The sequence below is a fragment of the Entelurus aequoreus genome, linkage group LG07, assembly GCF_033978785.1.
Source record: "Entelurus aequoreus isolate RoL-2023_Sb linkage group LG07, RoL_Eaeq_v1.1, whole genome shotgun sequence".
NCBI lineage: Eukaryota > Metazoa > Chordata > Actinopteri > Syngnathiformes > Syngnathidae > Entelurus > Entelurus aequoreus.
The window spans coordinates 22,773,870-22,796,348 of record NC_084737.1 but is presented as its reverse complement, the minus strand read 5'-3'; the positions used below and the strand labels follow the sequence as shown (position 1 = coordinate 22,796,348).

At 38.7% G+C, this 22,479-nt stretch overlaps 1 protein-coding gene across 1 annotated transcript in view; it reads right to left on the bottom strand.

Annotated features, from left to right (window-relative positions):
• The window catches only part of LOC133653529 (differentially expressed in FDCP 6 homolog), a 31,001-nt gene extending 13,604 nt beyond the window's left edge, over nucleotides 1–17,397 (bottom strand). The window contains exons 1-5 of the mRNA XM_062052899.1: nucleotides 17,243–17,397; nucleotides 10,156–10,296; nucleotides 9,882–10,067; nucleotides 2,259–2,486; nucleotides 2,020–2,166 (exon numbers count right to left, since the gene is read on the bottom strand). Of these exons, the coding sequence (XP_061908883.1) occupies nucleotides 2,020–2,166; nucleotides 2,259–2,486; nucleotides 9,882–10,067; nucleotides 10,156–10,296; nucleotides 17,243–17,338 (798 nt within the window). The 5' untranslated portion in view covers nucleotides 17,339–17,397. The remainder of the gene's footprint in view (nucleotides 1–2,019; nucleotides 2,167–2,258; nucleotides 2,487–9,881; nucleotides 10,068–10,155; nucleotides 10,297–17,242) is intronic.
• Nucleotides 17,398–22,479: the final 5,082 nt, after the last annotated feature.

The window sequence follows — 22,479 nt, the reverse complement described above, 5'->3', positions numbered from 1 at the left end:
CGGCGGCCACGGATGTGGCCTTACCGTGGTCGCCCGCCTCGCCCGCCTCGCCAGCGGCGGCGGCGTTCCATTCGCCGCCGCCACCTGACCCTTCCCCGGTGGATTCGGGGACACGTGGCCTGGCGACCCACCACCAAGTCACCCCCCCCGCCCGCCCTTGACTCATGAACTATTGCTTGTTTTTTTTGGGTTCCAGTTGTTTTTTTGTTTTCAAGGGACATCTGGAATCTGTCCTTTTAGGGGGGGGTACTGTTAGGATCCGCTGCTCGGATCACAATTTGTTTACACTTTTGCGTCACGTGTTTGTTTCTGTTGCCATGACTGCAGATTTTACTCACCTGCCTCTGATCAGCGTTCGGGACGCGCACCTGTTGCCCGAGCACTGATCAGAGGGCTATTTAGTCTTTGCCCGGGCCTCACTCGGCCTGGCTTCCTAGTTTGCTTTCACTCAACAGCTAACGACCACCTTGTTTCCTGCTAGCTCTCATGCTATATTATTTTGCTTACTAGCTCCCACGCTAGTCGTTTTTGTTTTTTTCTGTCTGATTTATTTGTGGAAATAAATCATTTTCCTACCTGCAAGCTGTGTCCGAGCCGTCTGCATCCTTAGGAGAACACCTCGCACCACGATGCGACCCGGTCGTTACATTCCTATTGCTACCGTCTTGTTTATGGTTGCTTCCTCCAGATAAGTTAAAAGATGATTGCTCAGAATCTATGTTCCTGTTATGTTTTGGCTTGAGCTAAATAGGGGAAATTGTGAAAATGGTCAAACTATATCATCAGCTTCTAATGGTATTCCCCAGGGTTCTGTTTTATGTATTCTCATCTTCATTGGTTACATATCAGATAAATCCTTCCACATGTTGATTTTCATCCATCCATCCATTGTTTACCGCTTGTCCCTGGAGCCTATACCAGCTTTATTTTTTGAAGGAAATTTGGGATGAAATACATGACATTCAAGCCAAGTCCAACTCTTTCACCAAACCCCAGTGCACTCATAAATTACTTAAATTCATCATGTCCCTAAATAATCTCGGATAAAATGTTGTTCTTCAGTGTATGGTCCATCTCTCAGGTATGTTAAGAGGTGCTAATAAAATTGGTCCCCCTCTGCAAACCACATCACCCCCATACGTTAGAAACTTCACTGAGTCTTCTCTTACCCACAACCCCTACTTTCTGCCCTCTCCGTCTTGAAAGGCACCTATGAATAAAACTAGGGATGTCCGATAATGGCTTTTTGCCGATATCCGATATGCCGATATTGTCCAATTCTTTAATTACCGATACCGATATCAACCGATACCGATATCAACCGATATATACAGTTGTGGAATTAACACATTATTATGCCTAATTTGGACAACCCGGTATGGTGAAGATAAGGTACTTTTTAAAAAAATGAATCAAATAAAATAAGATAAATAAATTAAAAACCTTTTCTTGAATAAAAAAGAAAGTAAAACAATATAAAAACAGTTACATAGAAACTAGTAATTAATGAAAATTTGTAAAATTAACTGTTAAAGGTTAGTATTATTAGTGGACCAGCAGCACGCACAATCATGTGTGCTTACGGACTGTATCCCTTGCAGACTGTATTGATATATATTGATATATAATGTAGGAACCAGAATATTAATAACAGAAAGAAACAACCCTTTTGTGTGAATGAGTGTGAATGAGTGTAAATGGGGGAGGGAGGTTTTTTGGGTTGGTGCACTAATTGTAAGTGTATCTTGTGTTTTTTATGTGGATTTAATAAAAAAAATAATAAATAAAATAAAAATTAAAAAACCGATACTGATAATTAAAAAAACAGATACCGATAATTTCCGATATTACATTTTAATGCATTTATCGGCCGATAATATCGGCAGACCGATATTATCGGACATCTCTAAATAAAACCTATTATGATTGTTTTTGGGGAGTACCTAACCTTTAGATTAGAGGCCAGGTTTATCGTCTTATGTGGAAAACTTGTGCATGCTACTGAAAGCTGTAGTTTACCTCCACACAGCAATTCCCATCCAGAGGGATTTTGCCCTGGCACTCCTTGCGGTCCTCCGTGGTGTAGTAGGACAAGTTGCTCGGCCTCAGCGTGAACCAGCGCTCCTTCCAGTTTCTCCTCAGTTGGCCTTTCTTCCACAGATAACCCTGCATTCACCCCAAACAACACACACACAAATGCTGTCAGGGCACAAAGTAGACCCTGTCAGGGAAGTAGACCACACACTTTGGCCTCCTACCTCTTTCAGGACATCACCAACTATCTCCCTGTATACTTCCTCTATACCCATACTGATGGCTGCCCTATCCATTCCTCGAACTATCTTTCCTGTGTCCATCATCTCCAGAAAAATCCAGACAGTGATGCCTCTCTGTTGCACTGCATCTTGGGAGAAGAAGTCCTCCAATTCAACACAGTTGAGCTCAGTGCTCATCGCTGAGCAGATCTTCTTCAGTAGATACTCCAACTGAGGTAGAGGTATTAATAGATGGATGAAATATGATTAATTTCATCGTGTACATCTAACATTTGCACTACTATGAGAGTAAACTGTTTTGTGTGACCAAAAACGACATATTGAGAAAATATTTTTTTCCAGAGAGGAGCTAGGAGGGCAGGCCCTCCCCAAACTGTATGTTCTCAGAAGGAAGGCTCACTGTGAGACACTTTGAAACCACATGACTTAAATGTCACTCTGACTTGATATTTGTTTTCAAATCTGCATTAAATAAAATAGATGCAAAGTATCAGTAGTAGCGTTGTATTTCACATTTTAACAGCTGTACTTCATTCCCAGTTTCAACAGCAACGTTTGATCAATTTGAAATAAACTAGTTTCCTCTTAAAATGTAAGCCCTTTTCTTGGAAGTGTCTTCGTATAAAATACATGACAGGAAACCAAAACACGACCATGAAAGTGAGACAGGAGCCAAATGGCGGCATAAACAGATCCTGTGTATTCCATGACGCAAGGAACAAGATTTAAGTCAGGGTGTGATAGTTAGTGGTTGTAAATGATCCTAAGTGTGACATATTTATTTTACAGATTACTGCCTTCTTATTTCAACAAACAAGAGCAACAGTATCACCTAAGACATCCACATAGCTAAATTTACCCAAGTAACATTTTCATATGGTAAAGTGTACCTACAGTACGTATGCCATTGGGCTAGTGGAAACGAAGATGAAAGATGGAAGTTATTTGTTTTTATGGAATTATTTATAACATATTCTGGTCTGAGACTGATTGCTTGTTTTCAACATTTCATTGCTTGTGGTTTGAAATGCCTTCTGTGGTCTTAAAAATTGGTTTGTTGACATTGGTCCAGTTACACGGATAAATATGTATATTGACTTGCATTGAACAAAGAGAGCATAGTCTACTAAGACAAATTTATTGTGTGTTAAACATACTGTATATCACAGCTATCAAACTAAAGGCCCAGGGGCTAAATCTGGCTCGCCACATCCTTTTATACAGCCCGCAAAAACTGGAAATATTAGAGGTCAATAGAGAGGTGACAAATATGATGTAAACATTATTATGGAATGTCCAAAAAGAAAAATCTGCTTAGCATAAATATAAAGGACAAACTGAAACTTAACTTATTTAGAATGACTGCAACAAAATAAACATATACAAAGACTTGGAAAGAGACAGTAGCATATAATATAAAATGCTCCTATAAAACAGCAGTGACACAGATATTATCAATGGAAAAAATAACATTCACTAATAGCAATAACATTGACACATTTAAAAAGTTATATCTGGAAGATTTCTGTTATATAATCATTGATAAAGATGACAGTATACAAATAGAATGGTGGTCAATATTGTATGTATGTACTATGTTTATGTGTGAATATGTACACTATGTGTATATTATATGTATATACACGTATACTATGTATATATAATGTTTACATATACTGTATACATATACTGTACATACATATATATTGTGTATATATATATGTATATATATATATATATATATATATATATATATATATATATATATATATATATATATATATATATATATATATATATATATATATATATATATATATATATATATATATATATATATATATATATTAGGGCTGGGAATCTTTGGGTGTCCCACGATTCGATTCAGAATCGATTCTTGGGGTCATGATTCAATTCAAAATCGATTTTTTTTTTTTCAATTCAACACGATTCTCGATTCAAAAACGATTTTTTTATTTTATTTTTTATTTTTTTAATGAAAACAACTTGTCCAGAGTGTACCCCGCCTTCCGCCCGATTGTAGCTGAGATAGGCTCCAGCGCCCCCCGCGACCTCGAAGGGAATAAGCGGTAGAAAATGGATGGATGGATGGAAAACAATACACAACAATACCATAATAATGCAACACAATTTCAAAACCAAACACAATTTTGGAGTTCTGAACTTGTGATTTCTTGCAGTGTTAAGTGGTAATATTTCACATTTGTCCCAATTGACTTTATACCCTGATAAACAGCCATTTTCAGTGATGACATTATTGATATAGTGTAGAGAGGAGTTAACATGTGACAGGTAGAGAATTTTGTCGTCACAATACATCGATAGCTTATTATACTGAGAGCCAATTTTTATAACATGAATATTATTTTCACTTCTTATTTTTGCAGCTAAGGGTTCAATAACCAAATTAAATAATAATCCAGATGCAGGACATCCCTGTTTTACTCGTCTTTTTAACGAAAAAGGTTCTGAAATATGATTATTGGTTTTGACTGATGCCATGGGCCTTGTATAAAGCATCTTAATCCATTGTATAAAATTATCTCCAAATCCAAATTTACGTAATGTGCAAAACATAACTGACCAGTTTATGCGGTCGAATGCCTTCTCCGCATCAACAGTACATACTGCTGTGGGATAAGGGAGACTTCTAGCATAGTAAATAACATTAAACAATTTCCTTGTATTGTCTGAAGATTGTCGACCTTCCATGAAGCCAGTTTGGTCAGTATGAATTAATTTTCCTATTACATTTGATAATCGTGTGGCTAAGATTTTTGCCAAGATTCAAAAGGATTCTCTATTTATTCAATACATAGGATTTCAGAAGCATCTACCCCAGTCTGCTGACATGCAAGCAGAGTAGTAGATTTTTGTAAAAAGCTTTTATAATTGTAAAGGACAATGTTTTATGAACTGATTGCAATAATGTAAATTTGTTTTAACTATTAAATGAGCCAAAAATATGACTTATTTTATCTTTGTGAAATATTGGACACAGTGTGTTGTCAAGCTTATGAGATGCGATGCAAGTGTAAGCCACTGTGACACTATTGTTCTTTTTTAAAACATTTTTATAAATGTCTAATGATAATGTCAATGAGGGATTTTTAATCACTGCTATGTGAAATTGTAACTAATATTGATACTGTTGTTGATAATATTCATTTTTGTTTCACTACTTTTGGTTTGTTCTGTGTCGTGTTTTTGTCTCCTCTAAATTGCTCTGTTTATTGCAGTTCTGAGTGTTGCTGGGTCGGGTTTGGTTTTGGAATTGGATTGCATTGTTATGGTATTGCTGTGTATTGTTTTGTTGGATTGATTAATTTAAAAAAAAAAATAAATAAAAATCATTAAAAAAAAATATAGATTTTTTAAAAATGAGAATCGATTCTGAATCGCACAACGTGAGAATCGCGATTCGAATTTGAATCGATTTTTTCCCACACCCCTAATATATATATATATATATATATATATATATATATATATATATATATATATATATATATATATATATATATATATATATATATATATTAGGGGTGTGGGAAAAAATTGATTTTTTCGAGATATATATATATATATATATATATATATATATATATATATATATATATATATATATATATATATATATATATATATATATATATATATATATATATATATTTATACATACACACACACACACACACACAGGGAAACCTGCGAAACAGGCTTGTAGGGATGATATAGCCTCTGTGTAATATATATATATATATATATATATATATATATATATATATATATATATATATATATATATATATATATATATATATATATATATATATATATATATATATATATATATATATGTATATATATATAATTTATTTACCAGATTAATCACATTTTGGAATTTGTCAGAATGTCATCCAGGAAAGTTTTTAAATGTTATACTTGTCATTTATTTGCATATTTATTTTATTTGGTAACGGTTTTATTTATCTATAGTTCTGTTAGGCTATATTTTGGAGTGAAGTTTGACACCAGTCGGAGTCTCCTATAATTTATTTTGTACTGACGTATGCAATAATCTGATCAATGACTCTATAGCAGTCAAAATAAACAGCATGATTAATCTAAGTGTGCACAGGATTTAACTCACGATTTCACATGAGTTAACTCGTTATATGTGTGTGTACAGTATATACATATGTATGTATATATTAGTGTGTCAAAAAACTACATTTTCATCAAACCAAATCCTCTAAGCGGACTATTTGGGGTAGCCCCTCAGTCATCTTGTTTTAGCACATCCAAAAAGAACTTGGTAGCATTCACTACTTTGTTGGCTTGAAGACTCATTTTGTGCTAAATTGTAAAGCTGCAGCGCCTGCCTGCCACACCCGCTGGATTATCGATACTCTTTATTTCCTTGAATTGGAGAAAATTAGGCTGACATTGAACGGTTGTTCTGTGAAGTTTCAGGAAGTATAGAGTGGTTTCCTAAAATGTGTAAATGACTAATCTCAAATTTAACCCCGATTGAAAAGTAATTGAAAGGTATATAATTGATTAACCTTTTGTCTGCTTTTGCATATTACTGCACCGTGTTGGGGACATGCAGGAGTGCAGTTGTCTGTGGCTGCATGTCAATATTTGCATGTACCTATTTGACTGATAGGTTATTTATCTATTTTTTTAATATATTTTATTTTATATATAATTTTGGTGGATTACTTGTTTGGGGGGAAAAATAACATTTGACATCTGTTTAATCATATTTCTGGACTGTATATGTAAACAATCCAATAAACAAATGTAAAAAATTTTAAAATTTTTGAATCATTCGCGTTTCTTATTGGCAACGATTCTTAATCGATAAAAAAAAAAAAAAAAAAAGAATTTCAAAAATAAAACAATTTTTTTTTTTTTTTGATTAGAGCTGTCCTGTCCAGCCACTGAGGAAAATCATATATCTTGATGTAGATGCCCATATCTGCTGTACAGAAGTGTGGGATACTTCTCTTGTTTGGGTAGCATTTTATTTAACAAAACCAGTTTTCTTTTAAGTAATATAGAAATTTAACAGAGGTGTTTATCTTTTTTGTAGAGGAATGTAGTTAATCATCGAACTGGCACCCAATGTTATTAAAAAGTATTGGTTTTCAATCAATCAATCAATCAATGTTTATTTATATAGCCCTAAATCACAAGTGTCTCAAAGGGCTGCACAAGCCACAACGACATCCTCGGTACAGAGCCCACATACGGGCAAGGAAAAACTCACCCCAGTGGGACGTCGGTGAATGACTATGAGAAACCTTGGAGAGGACCGCATATGTGGGTAACCCCTCCCCTCTAGGGGAGACCGAAAGCAACGGATGTCGAGTGGGTCTGACATAATATTGTGAAAGTCCAGTCCACAGTGGATCCAACACATCAGCGAGAGTCCAGTCCATAGTGGAGCCAGCAGGAAACCATCCCGAGCGGAGACGGGTCAGCAGCGCAGAGATGTCCCCAACCGATGCACAGGCTAGTGGTCCACCCGGGGTCCCGACTCTGGACAGCCAGCACTTCATCCATGGCCACCGGACCTATGCAACTCCCCCTCCCAAGGGACAGGGGAGAAGAGGAGAGAAGAAAAGAAACGGCAGATCAACTGGTCTAAAAAGGGGGGTCTATTTAAAGGCTAGATTATACAAATGAGTTTTAAGATGGGACTTAAATGCTTCTACTGAGGTAGCATCTCTAACTGTTACCGGGAGGGCATTCCAGAGTACTGGAGCCCGAATAGAAAACGCTCTATAGCCCGCAGACTTTTTTTTGGCTCTGGGAATCACTAATAAGCCGGAGTTCTTTGAACGCAGATTTCTTGCCGGGACATATGGTACAATACAATCGGCGAGATAGGCTGGAGCTAAACCGTGTAGTATTTTATACGTAAGTAGTAAAACCTTAAAGTCGCATCTTAAGTGCACAGGAAGCCAGTGCAAGTGAGCCAGTATAGGCGTAATATGATCAAACTTTCTTGTTTTTGTCAAAAGTCTTGCAGCCGCATTTTGTACCAACTGTAAACTTTTAATGCTAGACATAGGGGGACCCGAAAATAATACGTTACAGTAAACGAGACGAGACGTAACGAACGCATGAATAATGATCTCAGCGTCGCTAGTGGACAAGATGGAACGGATTTTAGCGATATTACGGAGATGAAAGAAGGCCGTTTTAGTAACACTCTTAATGTGTGACTCAAACGAGAGAGTTGGGTCGAAGATAATACCCAGATTCTTTACCGAGTCGCCTTGTGTAATTGTTTGGTTGTCAAATGTTAAGGTGGTATTATTAAATAGATGTCGGTGTCTAGCAGGACCGATAATCAGCATTTCGGTTTTCTTAGCGTTAAGTTGCAAAAAGTTAGCGGACATCCATTGTTTAATTTCATTAAGACACGCCTCCAGCTGACTACAATCCGGCGTGTTGGTCAGCTTTAGGGGCATGTAGAGTTGGGTGTCATCAGCATAACAGTGGAAGCTAACACCGTATTTGCGTATGATGTCACCCAGCGGCAGCATGTAAATACTAAAGAGTGCAGGGCCAAGAACCGAACCCTGGGGAACTCCGCACGTTACCTTGACATAGTTTTGAATTGAGAATGGATTCTGAATCAAATCGTTACCCTCAAGAATCGAATCGAGGTGTGTGGTGCCTGAAGATTAACAGCCCTAATATATATATATACAGGATATATATATATTTATATATATCCATCCATCCATCCATTTTCTTCTGCTTATCCGAGGTCAGGTCGCGGATAGGCCGATAAGCAGATAAGCCCAGACTTCCTCTCCCCAGCCACTTCGTCCAGCTCCTCCCGGGGGATCCTGAGGCGTTCCCAGGCCAGCCGGGTGACATAGTCTTCCCAACGTGTCCTGGGTCATCCCCTTGGCCTCCTGCCGGTCGAACGTGCCCCAAACACCTCACTCTGGAGGCGTTCAGGTGGCATCCTGAGCAGATGCCCGAACCACCTCATATGGCTCCTCTCGATGTGGAGGAGCAGCGGCTTTACTCTGAGTTGCTCCCGGATGACAGAGCTTCTCACTCTATCTCTAAGGGAGAGACCCGCCACCCGGCGGAAGAAACTCATTTCGGCCGCTTGTACCCGTGATCTTGTCCTTTCGGTCATAACCCAAAGCTCATGACCATAGGTGAGGATGGGAACGTAGATCGACCAGTAAATTGAGAGCTTTGCCTTCCGGCTCAGCTCCTTCTCCACCACAACGGATCGAGTATGTAGAGATGGGAGTGTTTTTGTTTGCTTTTTGTATTTTTTTGTAGTTCTCCTAATTATATATTTATTTATTTTTCTCTGTACTCATTTTTTGTATATATTACAATAACTGTAATTATTGTTTTTTTTTGTTTTTTTTTCAAAGAAGCAATGTTAAAGGACAGGAGTGTATTGTATTGGACAAATTCAATACATTTTTTTGTATACCTCTATGGTTTTTAACACATAGTTAACACATAGTTTTTTTCCTCTACAATATTTGGTATCCCTTCACCATCAAATAAAAGTAAATATTTTAAACCAACCTCATCAGGGACCATAACTAAAGGGTACTTGTCCTCAGACAGAAAGTTAAAAAGGCACCATAGCCGAAATGCATCCTGCTCTGGCAGAACAGTGTTTGAACTTCTGTCCGGTTTGTAGTTTTTCTTTGCTGTGAGGGTCCAACACAGCTCATCTACATGTTCCTTGTTGAAGGAGCCTTGTACTACCTGAGTAAAAAAAAAACAAATTGTCAGTACAGCATCCATGACTAGTACTCAAAATGTACTTTTTATTTTTTTAAAGTAAAAAAATCACCTTATCCAAGATATATTTGTTGAGGTAGGGCATATAACCCTGACTGGAGACTGGGCCGTCGTCATCATCCCTGAAGTGCTCCTCCAAAGCCACCGGGTCATGTGGGATGCACAAAACAGTGCAGAGGTTGTGTGATAGCACCTGAAAAATCACCATGTTAACTCGTTTAAACAAGGATGAGAACAAACGCAATAGAAAACAGGTGCGGAGACACGTACAAATAAATAAACCATGAATAAATTGCACTGACGTGAAATCATTCAAAGGAAAAACAACATTATCAGAAGTGAAATAATAAATTAAAAAAACATACCTAAGTATAAATGCATGTCCAGAGTTTTAGGGTGATCTTCTAAAAATACTTCAGTATACTAACATTGATAGATGTGTCACTTTCCACTGTTAGTAGTTACTGCCATCAAGAAGTTAAATGTGTTTGTCCTGTCTCTTGTTGATCTTTAGAAAGTGTTTGCCTATAAGTATTCATGTGTTTTATTAGTGCTGTTGAATGACAATTTTTTAAATCAGTTTAATCACACTTTTACATTTTGATAATCATGATTAATCACAGATTATTACTTGCTTGCAAAAATTTAATTATTTAAAAAATAAGACCCCAATATATGGACACAAATGCAGTTTAATTGTCAGAATGTTACACATGAGGAACATTTTGTTAAATTGAACACACGTAATTAATTTGCTCAAAACCTGTTAACAGTTAACACGTACTTATCTTAAGTCCAGTCAGCGTTTATTTGAAAGCAACATTTGAAAGCAAGCACACTAGTCAGAGTATCCTCATCATCTGCTGCTATAGTTTTGTTAAATATAAAAATCCATTATAAACTATACTATAGAATTTGTGCTGTGGCAAAGTTTTGTGTAGCATATGGTACTGAGAAATGTCAAATCGAGTATGTATTCTCTAAATATGACCATTTCAAGCTTCTGATATGTCATTTCCTACCTGGCCACACTGAATTCCCATATTATTTGTCTACTTTATTTTCAAATTCATCACCCACTATGATTTAATTTACTTTGAGATTTTCAAAAGTAAATTAGGCTAGCAGCAGGCCGATGGTGGAAGGCTAGCAGGCAGGCCGATGGTGGAGGGCTAGCAGCAGGCAGGTCGATGGTGGAAGACTAGCAGGCAGGTCGATGGTGGAAGACTAGCTTCAGGCAGGCACGTTGAGGTACCACTGTACAGAAACTTGGAATTTTAATTATAAAATAATGTCGCTTTGACATTCAACACAATTCCTTTTCAAATGCGTTAGCTCAATGCTAATTTACTTTTGAAAATCTCAAAGGGCAAGGCAAGGCAAGGCAACTTTATTTGTATAGCGCTTTTCATACACAAGGCAGACTCAAAGTGCTTCACAGACAACAAAGTGAAATGAAAGAAAATAAAAGCAAAATTAAAATGCAGACAACAAAAACAAAAACAGTGCAGACGTTAAAAGTTAAAAGATTAAAAGATTTAGCTGAAAGCTAAGGTGAACATAAAAGTCTTCAGTCTAGTTTTAAAAGTAGTGAGAGTTGGGGAGAGTCTGACATCTTCAGGAAGTTTATTCCAGCTATGTGTTGCATAGTGACTGAATGATGATCTCCCTTGATTTGAGTTTACTCTTGGAACCGCTAACAGATTGGTCTCAGAAGATCTTAGTGATCTAGAGGGCGTATATAGTGGGAGCATATCAGTGATATACTTGGGCCCTAGACCATGTAGTGATTTATATGTGAGCAGGAGGATTTTGAAATCTATTCTCTGATGTACAGGGAGCCAATGTAAGGATTTAAGAATTGGTGTAATGTGCTCACATTTTTTTGGTCTTTGTTAGAACTCTAGCAGCAGCGTTCTGAACAAGCTGTAGCTGCCTGACAGTTTTTTTGGGAAGACCTGCAAGGAGACCATTACAATAGTCTAGCCTACTGGTAATAAAGGCATGTACAAGTTTTTCTAAGTCTTGAGCTGACATGAGCCCTCTAAGTCTTTTTACATTTTTGAGGTGATAGTAGGCCGATTTTGTTACTGATTTGATGTGACTGTCGAAATGTAAATCAGAATCTAAAATAACCCCAAGATTTCTGGCTTTATTTGAGGTTTTCAGGGACAGTGATTGAAGGTGTTGGATGACTTTAAACCTTTCTTTTTTAGCACCAAAAACAATTATCTCAGTTTTATCTTCATTTAGTTGTAGGAAATTTTGGCACATCCAGTGTTTGACTTGCTCAATGCACTGGCACAGAAGATCTATGGGGCGATAGTCATTTGGTGATAGCGCTACATAGATTTGGGTGTCATCGGCATAGCAATGATGGTCAATGTTATTATTTTGCATGATTTGTCCTAGTGGGAGCATATAGATGTTAAATAAAGTCGGCCCCAAGATTGAACCTTGGGGGACTCCACACGTTACGTTGGTTGGTTCTGATACAAAGTCACCAATGGAAACAAAATAGTTCCTATCTTGTAGATATGACTTGAACCAGCTTAAAACTGTGCCTGAGATCCCCACCCAGTTTTCCAACCTGTCCAAAAGTATTGAGTGGTCGACAGTGTCAAATGCAGCACTGAGGTCCAAAAGCATTAATACTGAAGTTTTGCCAGAGTCTGTGTTTAGACGGATGTCATTTATAACTTTAAGAAGGGCCGTCTCTGTGCTATGAAGAGGTCGAAATCCTGACTGGAAGTTGTTGTGGCAGCCAGTAGAAGCCAAGAAGTGATTTAGTTGTTGGAGGACAACTTTCTCAATTATTTTACTTATGAATGGTAGATTTGAAATTGGTCTGTAGTTGTTGATAACAGAGGCATCTAGGCTCTGCTTTTTTAGAAGAGGTTTAATGACTGCAGTTTTGAAAGCCTTCGGGAAATTGCCCGATTTAATAGAATTATTAACTATTTGCAAGATGTCTGTTGATAGGCAGTCAAAAACATTCTTAAAGAAGTTGGTAGGTAAAACATCAAGGCAGCAGGTGGATGACCTTAGAGCTGTCACCGTTTCCACTAGAGTTTTAGAGTCTATGGCATTAAAGCTTGCCATCATTGCTGTGTTACTTTTGCCCAAATGGGGTGGTGATCCAACTTTTTTACTTGAGATATTGATGGTGCGTCTGATGCCTTCAATTTTATCAGTATAAAAGAATGCAAAGTCATTGCATTTCTGCGTGGAATGGAGTTCGGCTGGTATTTGTGTTGGGGGTTTAGTCAGTCTGTCAACGATTGTGAATAGGGTTTTGGCCAAAGTAAATTAAATCATAGTGGGTGATGAATTTGAAAATAAAGTAGACAAATAATATGGGAATTCAGTGTGGCCAGGTAGGAAATGACATATCAGAAGCTTGAAATGGTCATATTTAGAGAATACATACTCGATTTGACATTTCTCAGTACCATAATCAAAAAAACGTTTTTGAGTCGAGAATCGTGTTGAATGGAAAAAAAATCGATTTTGAATCGAATCGTGACCCCAAGAATCGATATTGAATCGAATCGTGGGACACCCAAAGATTTACAGCCCTAATAAATAATCTTGGACAGAATATTATTCCAAACTCAACTTTCCATTTCTACGCTGATAATACTGTCATATACTGCACAGCACCCACTCCTACTGAGAGGTCTTTAAATATTCACAACATGCATTTGACAGAGTACAAGAACAACTTTGCTATCTTCAACTGGTTTTAAATACAGAGAAAACAAAGTGTATGTTCTTAACCACATTAAAAACTGTAAAATCAGTACCGTGTGAGAACATTTTAACAAGAAATGGGCAACAAATTGTGTTAGTATCTTCTTTTAAATATTTAGGATTTTTAATTGATGACCACTTGAGTTTTAAGGAGCACATTCAGTATGTTGTAAAAAAAAAAAACCTGAAACTTTTACTGGGATTTTATTTTAGAAACAAGTCTTGCTTTTATTTTACTGTCAAACAGAAATTGGTGGAAACAACCTTTTTACCTGTTATTGACTATGGAAATGTGTTGTACATGAATGCTACTGCTGCTGTCTCCACAAGCTCGATAGTGTGTACCACAGGGCACAGAGATTCATCACAAACTGCGCTCCCCTTACTCACCATTGCGTATTATACTCAATGGTTAACTGGACATCATTATGTGCTCGACGCCTCAATCATTGGTATGTTTTCATCTACAAAACCATTCTGGGTATCACTCCATCTTATCTGTCTTGTCTTTTAACAAAGAAACAAGGAAGTCACAATCTTCGTTCAATGAATGTTCTGCAATTTGTCCTCCCCTAAGTAAGAACTGAACTGGACAAGAAAGCATTTAGGTTTGCAGCACCGAATGCTTGGAATAACCTACATTAGGATCTTCAACTTCAAACCCTTCTTACAGTAAATGAGTTTAAAGCTTCTGTGAAAGGATTGCAGTCTGCCTTGTCTGTGTGCACATGTGTTATGTGAGCAAGTTTTAATGTTGTAAATTTGATGTTTTATGTGTTGTTTACTGTTTTTAATGTAACCTTGCTGCTGACCTCTTGGCCAGGTCTCCCTTGGAAAAGAGATCTTTGATCTCAATGGGATTTTACCTGGTTAAATAAAGGCTAAATAAAAAATAAACATAAGAGTGCCCCAACTTAAGAGTGTTTTAAGGTAAGAGCTGTTTCTTGGCTAAATGTTATGCTTTAAGTTGCAAGCAAAAATTAGAGTTACAAGCATCCCCAGCATTAGTTGGCGTAGAAAATGTGAACCCTTTAATAGTCGACCAACACATCTGGTCTTACTTGCTAGCATTAGCTTATAGCTAGAGATGGATTTAACCAAATTTTTCCAACCATCCGATGGAAGAAAGTGAGAGTAAAGGACCGTTTTGGGAAGAAGAGGAAGTGAATGATAGTCATTGCATTAAAGAAATAAATCATCACAAACATAACAGAGCATGTCGCCAACTTGACAAAGCCATTTGAGGGTATCACTGCTCATTTGCACCATACTGAAGCAGAAGGAGTCTTACGCCATCCAAGGACGTTAAAATAATATCTAAACGGCAGACATTTATCTATGAAAATATGGAGAAGCTGCTGATGGTGTGTTTAACAGAGAAGAAGCTGGAAGGAAGTCCCGTAGAAGGTAAATGCTGTCAATTATTACTACATTACTTCATACAACTACCGCGTTAAACAAGTCTGGCGCCAACTTGTTGAAGCAATTTGAGCGTTTCGTTGCTAGCTTGCAACATACTGAAGAAAAAATTAGTTTAATACCAGCCAGAATGTTAAAACAATATCTAAATGGCGGATATGCATCTATGAAAATATAGAGATGCTGCTGATGGTGTGTTTGACGGAGAAGCAGCTGAAAGGAGAAACCGTAAATGTCCATTCGCCAAGGTAAATGCTGTACAATTATTATTACATTACTTCATGAAACTACCATAGTTATTATATTGTATTTTTTTCAAACATTTTGTCTAAAATGTTTTTTTTGTTTTTTTAAAGACATGTTACATGTTAAAACTGGAGCAGGGAGGCGGGGTGGGGGGGAGGGGTGGCTAAACACCAATTCCATCCATCCATTTTCTACCGCTTATTCCCTTCGGGGTCGCGGGGGGCACTGGAGCCTATCTCAGCTGCATTCGGGCGGAAGGCGGGGTACACCCTGGACAAGTCGCCACCTCATCGCAGGGCCAACACAGATAGACAGACAACATTCACACTCACATTCACACACTAGGGCCAATTTAGTGTTGCCAATCAACCTATCCCCAGGTGCATGCCAATTGAATTGATTTAAATGAATTTCATTGGAAGGTGTTGTTTTGAGATACAAGTGTTTTGAGTTAAGAGCTCTGTCGCAGAACCAATTAAGCTCGTAAGTTGAGGTTCTACTGTTTGTTCTGTTTTACATTGTTTCAAAACTAAAAACACTGAAATGGAATTCAGCGTATAGATTTTCATTAGAAAACCTTTACGGAAACTTTTGTTCAAATAATCCTGAGTGTGTGAATTAATATGTTGTGTCCCTGAAATGTCAGGTGGCGACTTGTCCAGGGTGTACCCCGCCTTCCGCCCGAATGCAGCTGAGATAGGCTCCAGCACCCCCCGCGACCCCGAAAGGGACAAGCGGTAGAAAATGGATGGATGGATGTTCAGTAACCTTGTTTTGTGCTACCTGTAATTTTATAAAATTAAATATTATTACTATTATACAGAGGGTAAGCCAAACCACTGGTCCACAGAAACTACAGATTTCTTTGTGCCAAGATGTAAAAAAAAATCAAAAGGAAAACAAAGTTTTTATTGCAGAGACCTTACGCATTACCTTACCCTACGCAATAAGTTACCTTGCACATTATTATTATAAGTGCAGTGGGTGCATTTCGGCAACAACCTTGAAAGTATTGTAAAACACAAGGTCTCTGCATGAAGGCCCAACAACCACATCCTGTCTCATGTCTCCCTGCTACTGAAACATCTGCAGCTATTGAGGCCACATGCACAACCACTTTGTGAGCATGGTATCTTGCACCTTGCACACACGGGGCTGCATGCGTAAGGGGGATAAGCCGAATCATGGGTCTGACTCTCTGCGAACCCTGGGGGACGGGGGCGGTATATGGCAGGAACATGGAGGTGGCTGGAATGGACAAGTGACATAACCGTGACATCAAGGAAAACACAGAGGCTGCATTGAAACCAGTGGCAAGAAACAACAATCACCAACATGTTTCAACATCGTGTCCCCTCTCACGGCAACAATGTTCTTTTGACAGACACAGACCTCATGTTGTTTACACTCCATCCAACAGGACTAGTACCACAGGGACCTCTTCGCACTGCACACTGGCAGCAACTTAAGAAGCGCAGTTTGGCGATAAGTGTTGTCTCTGTATTCTGGACTCACAGCAAACTGTAAATTTGTGTTCTATCAAATCGGCACGAATGATTAGAGATGATTTGAGAGAATACAAATGTGAGGGGAAATTATTTTCCTGACTCATGACACATTTTTGATCTTCCTCAAAGTAAACCCACACGCTACAGTAAATGAGGGCGGAAACTGAGCAGCAAAATTAAAAAAAAAGATTTAAAGTTACTGTTTTCACTCACCTTGAGCTGAGACTTGGACACCTTTCCACTTCTCTCCAGGTCCAGTGCTGTGAAGCCGTACCAGATGGACTTTAGCAGCTCTGACCGCAGGTCCATATCTGCACCAGTGTCACTATTTTGTAGTTTCCACTTTTCTTCTTCTTCCTCCCTCTGCTCTTGTCACTGCCTCTGAGTGACTGGCACCCCAACCCCCACCATGATGATGCTGTCACGCAGGCAAAAAAGGTTGATCACATCTTGATTGCAGTGACATCTAGTGGACACAAACATTGGCGGCGGGCAATTAGTGTCAATCCGATACCAAGTAAATAGAGGGATACTAGGGGGTGTGGGGAAAAAAATCGCAATTTTCACGTTGTGCGATTCAGAATCGATTCTCATTTTTAAAAAATCGATTTTTTTTTAAATATATTTATTTTTTATTTTTTATTTTTTTTATTAATCAATCCAACAAAACAATACACAGCAATACCATAACAATGCAATCCAATTCCAAAACCAAACCAGACCCAGCAACACTCAGAACTGCAATAAACAGAGCAATTGAGAGGAGACACAAACACGACACAGAACAAACTAAAAGTAGTGAATTAAAAATGAATATTATCAACAACAGTATCAATATTAGTTACAATTTCAACATAGCAGTGATTAAAAATCCCTCATTGACATTATCATTAGACATTTATAAAAAAATTTAAAAAAAAAGAACAATAGTGTCACAGTGGCTTACACTTGCATCGCATCTCATAAGCTTGACAACACACTGTGTCCAATATTTTCACAAAGATAAAATAAGTCATATTTTTGGTTCATTTAATAGTTAAAACAAATGTACATTATTGCAATCAGTTGATAAAACATTGTCCTTTACAATTATAAAAGCTTTTTACATAAATCTACTACTCTGCTTGCATGTCAGCAGACTGGGGTAGATCCTGCTGAAATCCTATGTATTGAATGAATAGAGAATCGTGTTAAATTGAAAAAAAAAAAAATCGATTTTGAATCGAATCGTGACCCCAAGAATCGATATTGAATCGAATCGTGGGACACCCAAAGATTCACAGTCCTAAGGGATACTAATACTTTTTTCCTTGAACACTTTTCAAGATCATTGAATAATTGTATACTTTGTGCCTTTAATATGTTGACAATGATGTTTCAGTTCAGTTTCAGTTTATTTCGAACATGCATACGATACAATGTAATGCATCACATATTTAGAATAGAATGAATGGAATAGAATGCCTTTTATTGTCACTATACACAGGTACAATGAGATTAAAAGCAACTCCAGTATCAGTGCGACAGTCTACAAAATATGCAAAACATAGGAAGGAAAGAAAAGAAAAATAGTGCAAAAGAAGGTAAGGTGCACAGTCCAGTCCTGAGAATGAGTGTTCTGAATGTGTTGTTTAAATATTAAATATTATACTCTATACATACATACAGAAGCATTCAGACTGTCGGTGGAAAGTAAAAATTGCACACAGAGAGGTGCTAAACTATAAAATCAGTGCCTATGAGAGTTCACGGTGGTTATGGCTTTAGGGAAAAAACTGTTCTTAAGTCTGTTTGTCTTAGACCTGATGACCTTGTAGCGCCTTCCTGAGGGCAGCAGGTCAAAAAGCTCAAAGCCAGGGTGGGAGCTGTCCTTGATAATGTTGGTAGCTCTGCGGAGGCAGCGGGAGGTGTAAATGTCTGTCAGGGAGGGGAGAGGGCAGCCGATGATCCGCTGTGCTGCCTTTACCACTTTCTGGAGCCTCTCCCTGTCTGCAGCGTTGCAGCTGCCGTACCATGCTGTGATGCAGTATGTCAACAGGCTCTTAATGGATGAGCGGTAGAAGGTCAGCAGCAGGTTGGAGTCCAGGTTGTACTTCTTGAGGACTCTCAGGAAGTGCAGCCGCTGCTGAGCCTTCTTAGTGATGGCAGTGATGTTAAAGTTAGAGTACCACTGATAGTCACACACTAGGTGTGGTGAAATTACCCTCTTCATTTGACCCATCCCTTTGTTCCACCCACTGGGAGGTGAGGGGAGCAGTGAGCAGCAGCGGTGGCCGCGCTCGGGAATCATAATCCTACCACTTTTCATATCATAGAAGTTTTATCCCAATTCCTTGTTCCTTGTTCCTTGTTCCGTGTTCTCTGTTTGTAACAGAACAGTAAAGACATAAATAATAAATAAACAAATATATCATAAGTAAGTAAACAAATATTAAACATAAATAATCATTATCTCTTTTTTTTTTTAAACGTTCAAGATTGATTGATTGATTTATTGAGACTTTTATTAGTAGGTTGCACAGTGAAGTACATATTCCGTACAATTGACCACTAAATGGTAACACCCAAATAAGTTTTTCAACTTGTTTAAGTCGTGGTCCACTTAAATTGATTCATGATACAGATATATACTCTTAAGGTGTGGGATGTGGAGGGGGGGGTTAGGTTTGGTTGTTTATATATATATATATATATACATATATATGTGTATATATATATATATATATACATGGAGTATATATATATATACAGCCACCCATCCGAGCCTTCATGGACGACCTGACAGTGACCACTACATCTGTCCCAGGCTGCAGGTGGATCTTGAATGGCCTTCAGGAGGTGATTTCCTGGGCTCGCATGAGAAAAGAAAAGAAAGGGAAGGTTACTGGCAAGTTCTGCTTCTCACTTGGCACCACCAAAATACCATCACTCACCGAGGAACCTGTGAAGAGCTTGGGAAAGGTGTTCAATTGCAGCCTAAAAGACGTAGCCTCCACAAAATCGACCAACCAAGACCTGGAGACCTGGCTGACCGTGGTGGACAAGTCTGGCCTTCCTGGCAAGTTCAAGGCCTGGATTTACCAGCACGGGATTCTCCCTCGGATCCTCTGGCCCCTCATGGTGTACGAAGTCCCATTTCAACGGTGGAAGGCTTTGAGCTGAGGGTCAGTAGGTTCCTGCGCAGGTGGCTGGGACTGCCGCAAAGCCTGAGCAGCATTGCTCTATACGGGCACAATAACAAGCTGAAGCTCCCCATCAGCAGCTTGAGCGAGGAGTTCATGGTGACACGGTCCAGGGAACTCCTACAATATCGGGAGTCCAGTGACCCAAAGGTTTCCCAGGCTGGGATTGAAGTCAGGACGGGGCGGAAGTGGAGAGCTGCCGAGGCTGTGGATGTCGCAGAGGCAAGGCAAGGCAAAGGGTGTTGGTGGGAACAGTGGCGCAGGGGAGATCTGGCTTAGGTAGCAGAAGAACACCTCGCTATGATAAGGCGCAGGGGAAAGAGAAGAGGTCTCTGATCCTCGAGGAGGTGCGAGCAGGAGTTGAGGAAAGGCGAGCCTGCCAGATGGCGGGAATGCAGCAACAGGGCGCCTGGACCAGATGGGAACAAGCAGCAGAGCGCAAGGTCACATGGACCGAGCTCTGGAAAGCTGAACCCCATCGGATAAAGTTCTTGATCCAGGCGGTCTACGACGTGCTGCAAGTCCATCCAACCTCTTCACCTGGGGGAAGGTGGAGACACCAGCGTGCCCCCTCTGCCAGAGGAGAGGAACCTTGGAACACATCCTAAGCTGTTGTCCGAAAGCCCTGGGTGAAGGGCGGTACCGCTGGCGACATGACCAGGTCCTGAAGGCCATAGCCGATACCATCTGCAGGGGAGTCAGTCACAGCAAGAGCCTCCGCCCAGTGAAGAGCACTGCTTTCATCAGAGCTGGGGAGAAGTCAACACAGGCTGCCCGGAACACCTCTTCTGGTCTGTTGGCAACAGCACGCGACTGGGAGCTGTCAGTTGATCTGGGCAAGCAGTTGAAGTTCCCTGACGTGGTTGCCAAAACAACACTAAGGCCAGATATTGTGCTTACCTCAGTGGCCTCCAAGCAGGTAATCCTCCTGGAGCTCACAGTGCCTTGGGAGGACCGTATGGAGGAGGCCAATGAGAGGAAGAGCGCAAAGTACTCTCAGCTTTTGGAGGAGTGTCGGAGCAATGGGTGGCGAGCGATGTGCCGGCCCGTTGAAGTGGGATGTCGAGGGTTTGTGGGCAAATCCCTCTGCAGGGCCTACAGAATGCTTGGCATCACAGGGGCCAGCCAGCGAAGGGCCATGAAGTTAGCCACAGATGCAGCAGAAGTGGCATCAAGGTGGCTGTGGATCAGGAGGGGAGAGGCGTGGCATGTAGGGCAGTAGCGCTACCTGGACACAGGCTGGGGCCTGATCAACCCTAGCTGGGTCGCCTAGGGGAGGGGGTCTGATTGTTGAAAGACCCGAAACCCCCTGTGATCCTAGGTTACATCACTGAGGATGTGTCCAGTTGCACCATTGGTGTATTTAAAAAGTATATATATATATATATATATATATATATATATATATATATATATATATATATATATATATATATATGTATATATATATATATATATATATATATATATATATATATATATATATATATATATATATATATATATATACATATATATATATATATATATATATATATATATATATATATATATATATATACACTACCGTTCAAAAGTTTGGGGTCACATTGAAATGTCCTTATTTTTGAAGGAAAAGCACTGTACCTTTCAATGAAGATAACTTTAAACTAGTCTTAACTTTAGAGAAATACACTCTATACATTGCTAATGTGGTAAATGACTATTATAGCTGCAAATGTCTGGTTTTTGGTGCAACATCTACATAGGTGTATAGAGGTCCATTTCCAGCAACTATCACTCCAGTGTTCTAATGGTACAATGTGTTTGCTCATTGGCTCAGAAGGCTAATTGATGATTAGAAAAGCCTTGTGCAATCATGTTCACACATCTGAAAACCGTTTAGCTCATTACAGAAGCTACAAAACTGACCTTCCTTTGAGCAGATTGAGTTTCTGGAGCATCACATTTGTGGGGTCAATTAAACGCTCAAAATGGCCAGAAAAAGAGAACTTTCATCTGAAACTCGACAGTCTATTCTTGTTCTTAGAAATGAAGGCTATTCCACAAAATTGTTTGGGTGACCCCAAACTTTTGAACGATAGTGTATATATATATATATATAATATATATATATATATATATATATATATATATATATATATATATATATATATATATATATATATATATATATATATATATATATATATATATATATATATATATATATATATATATATATATATATATATCCAGCGCCCCCCGCGACCCCGAAGGGAATAAGCG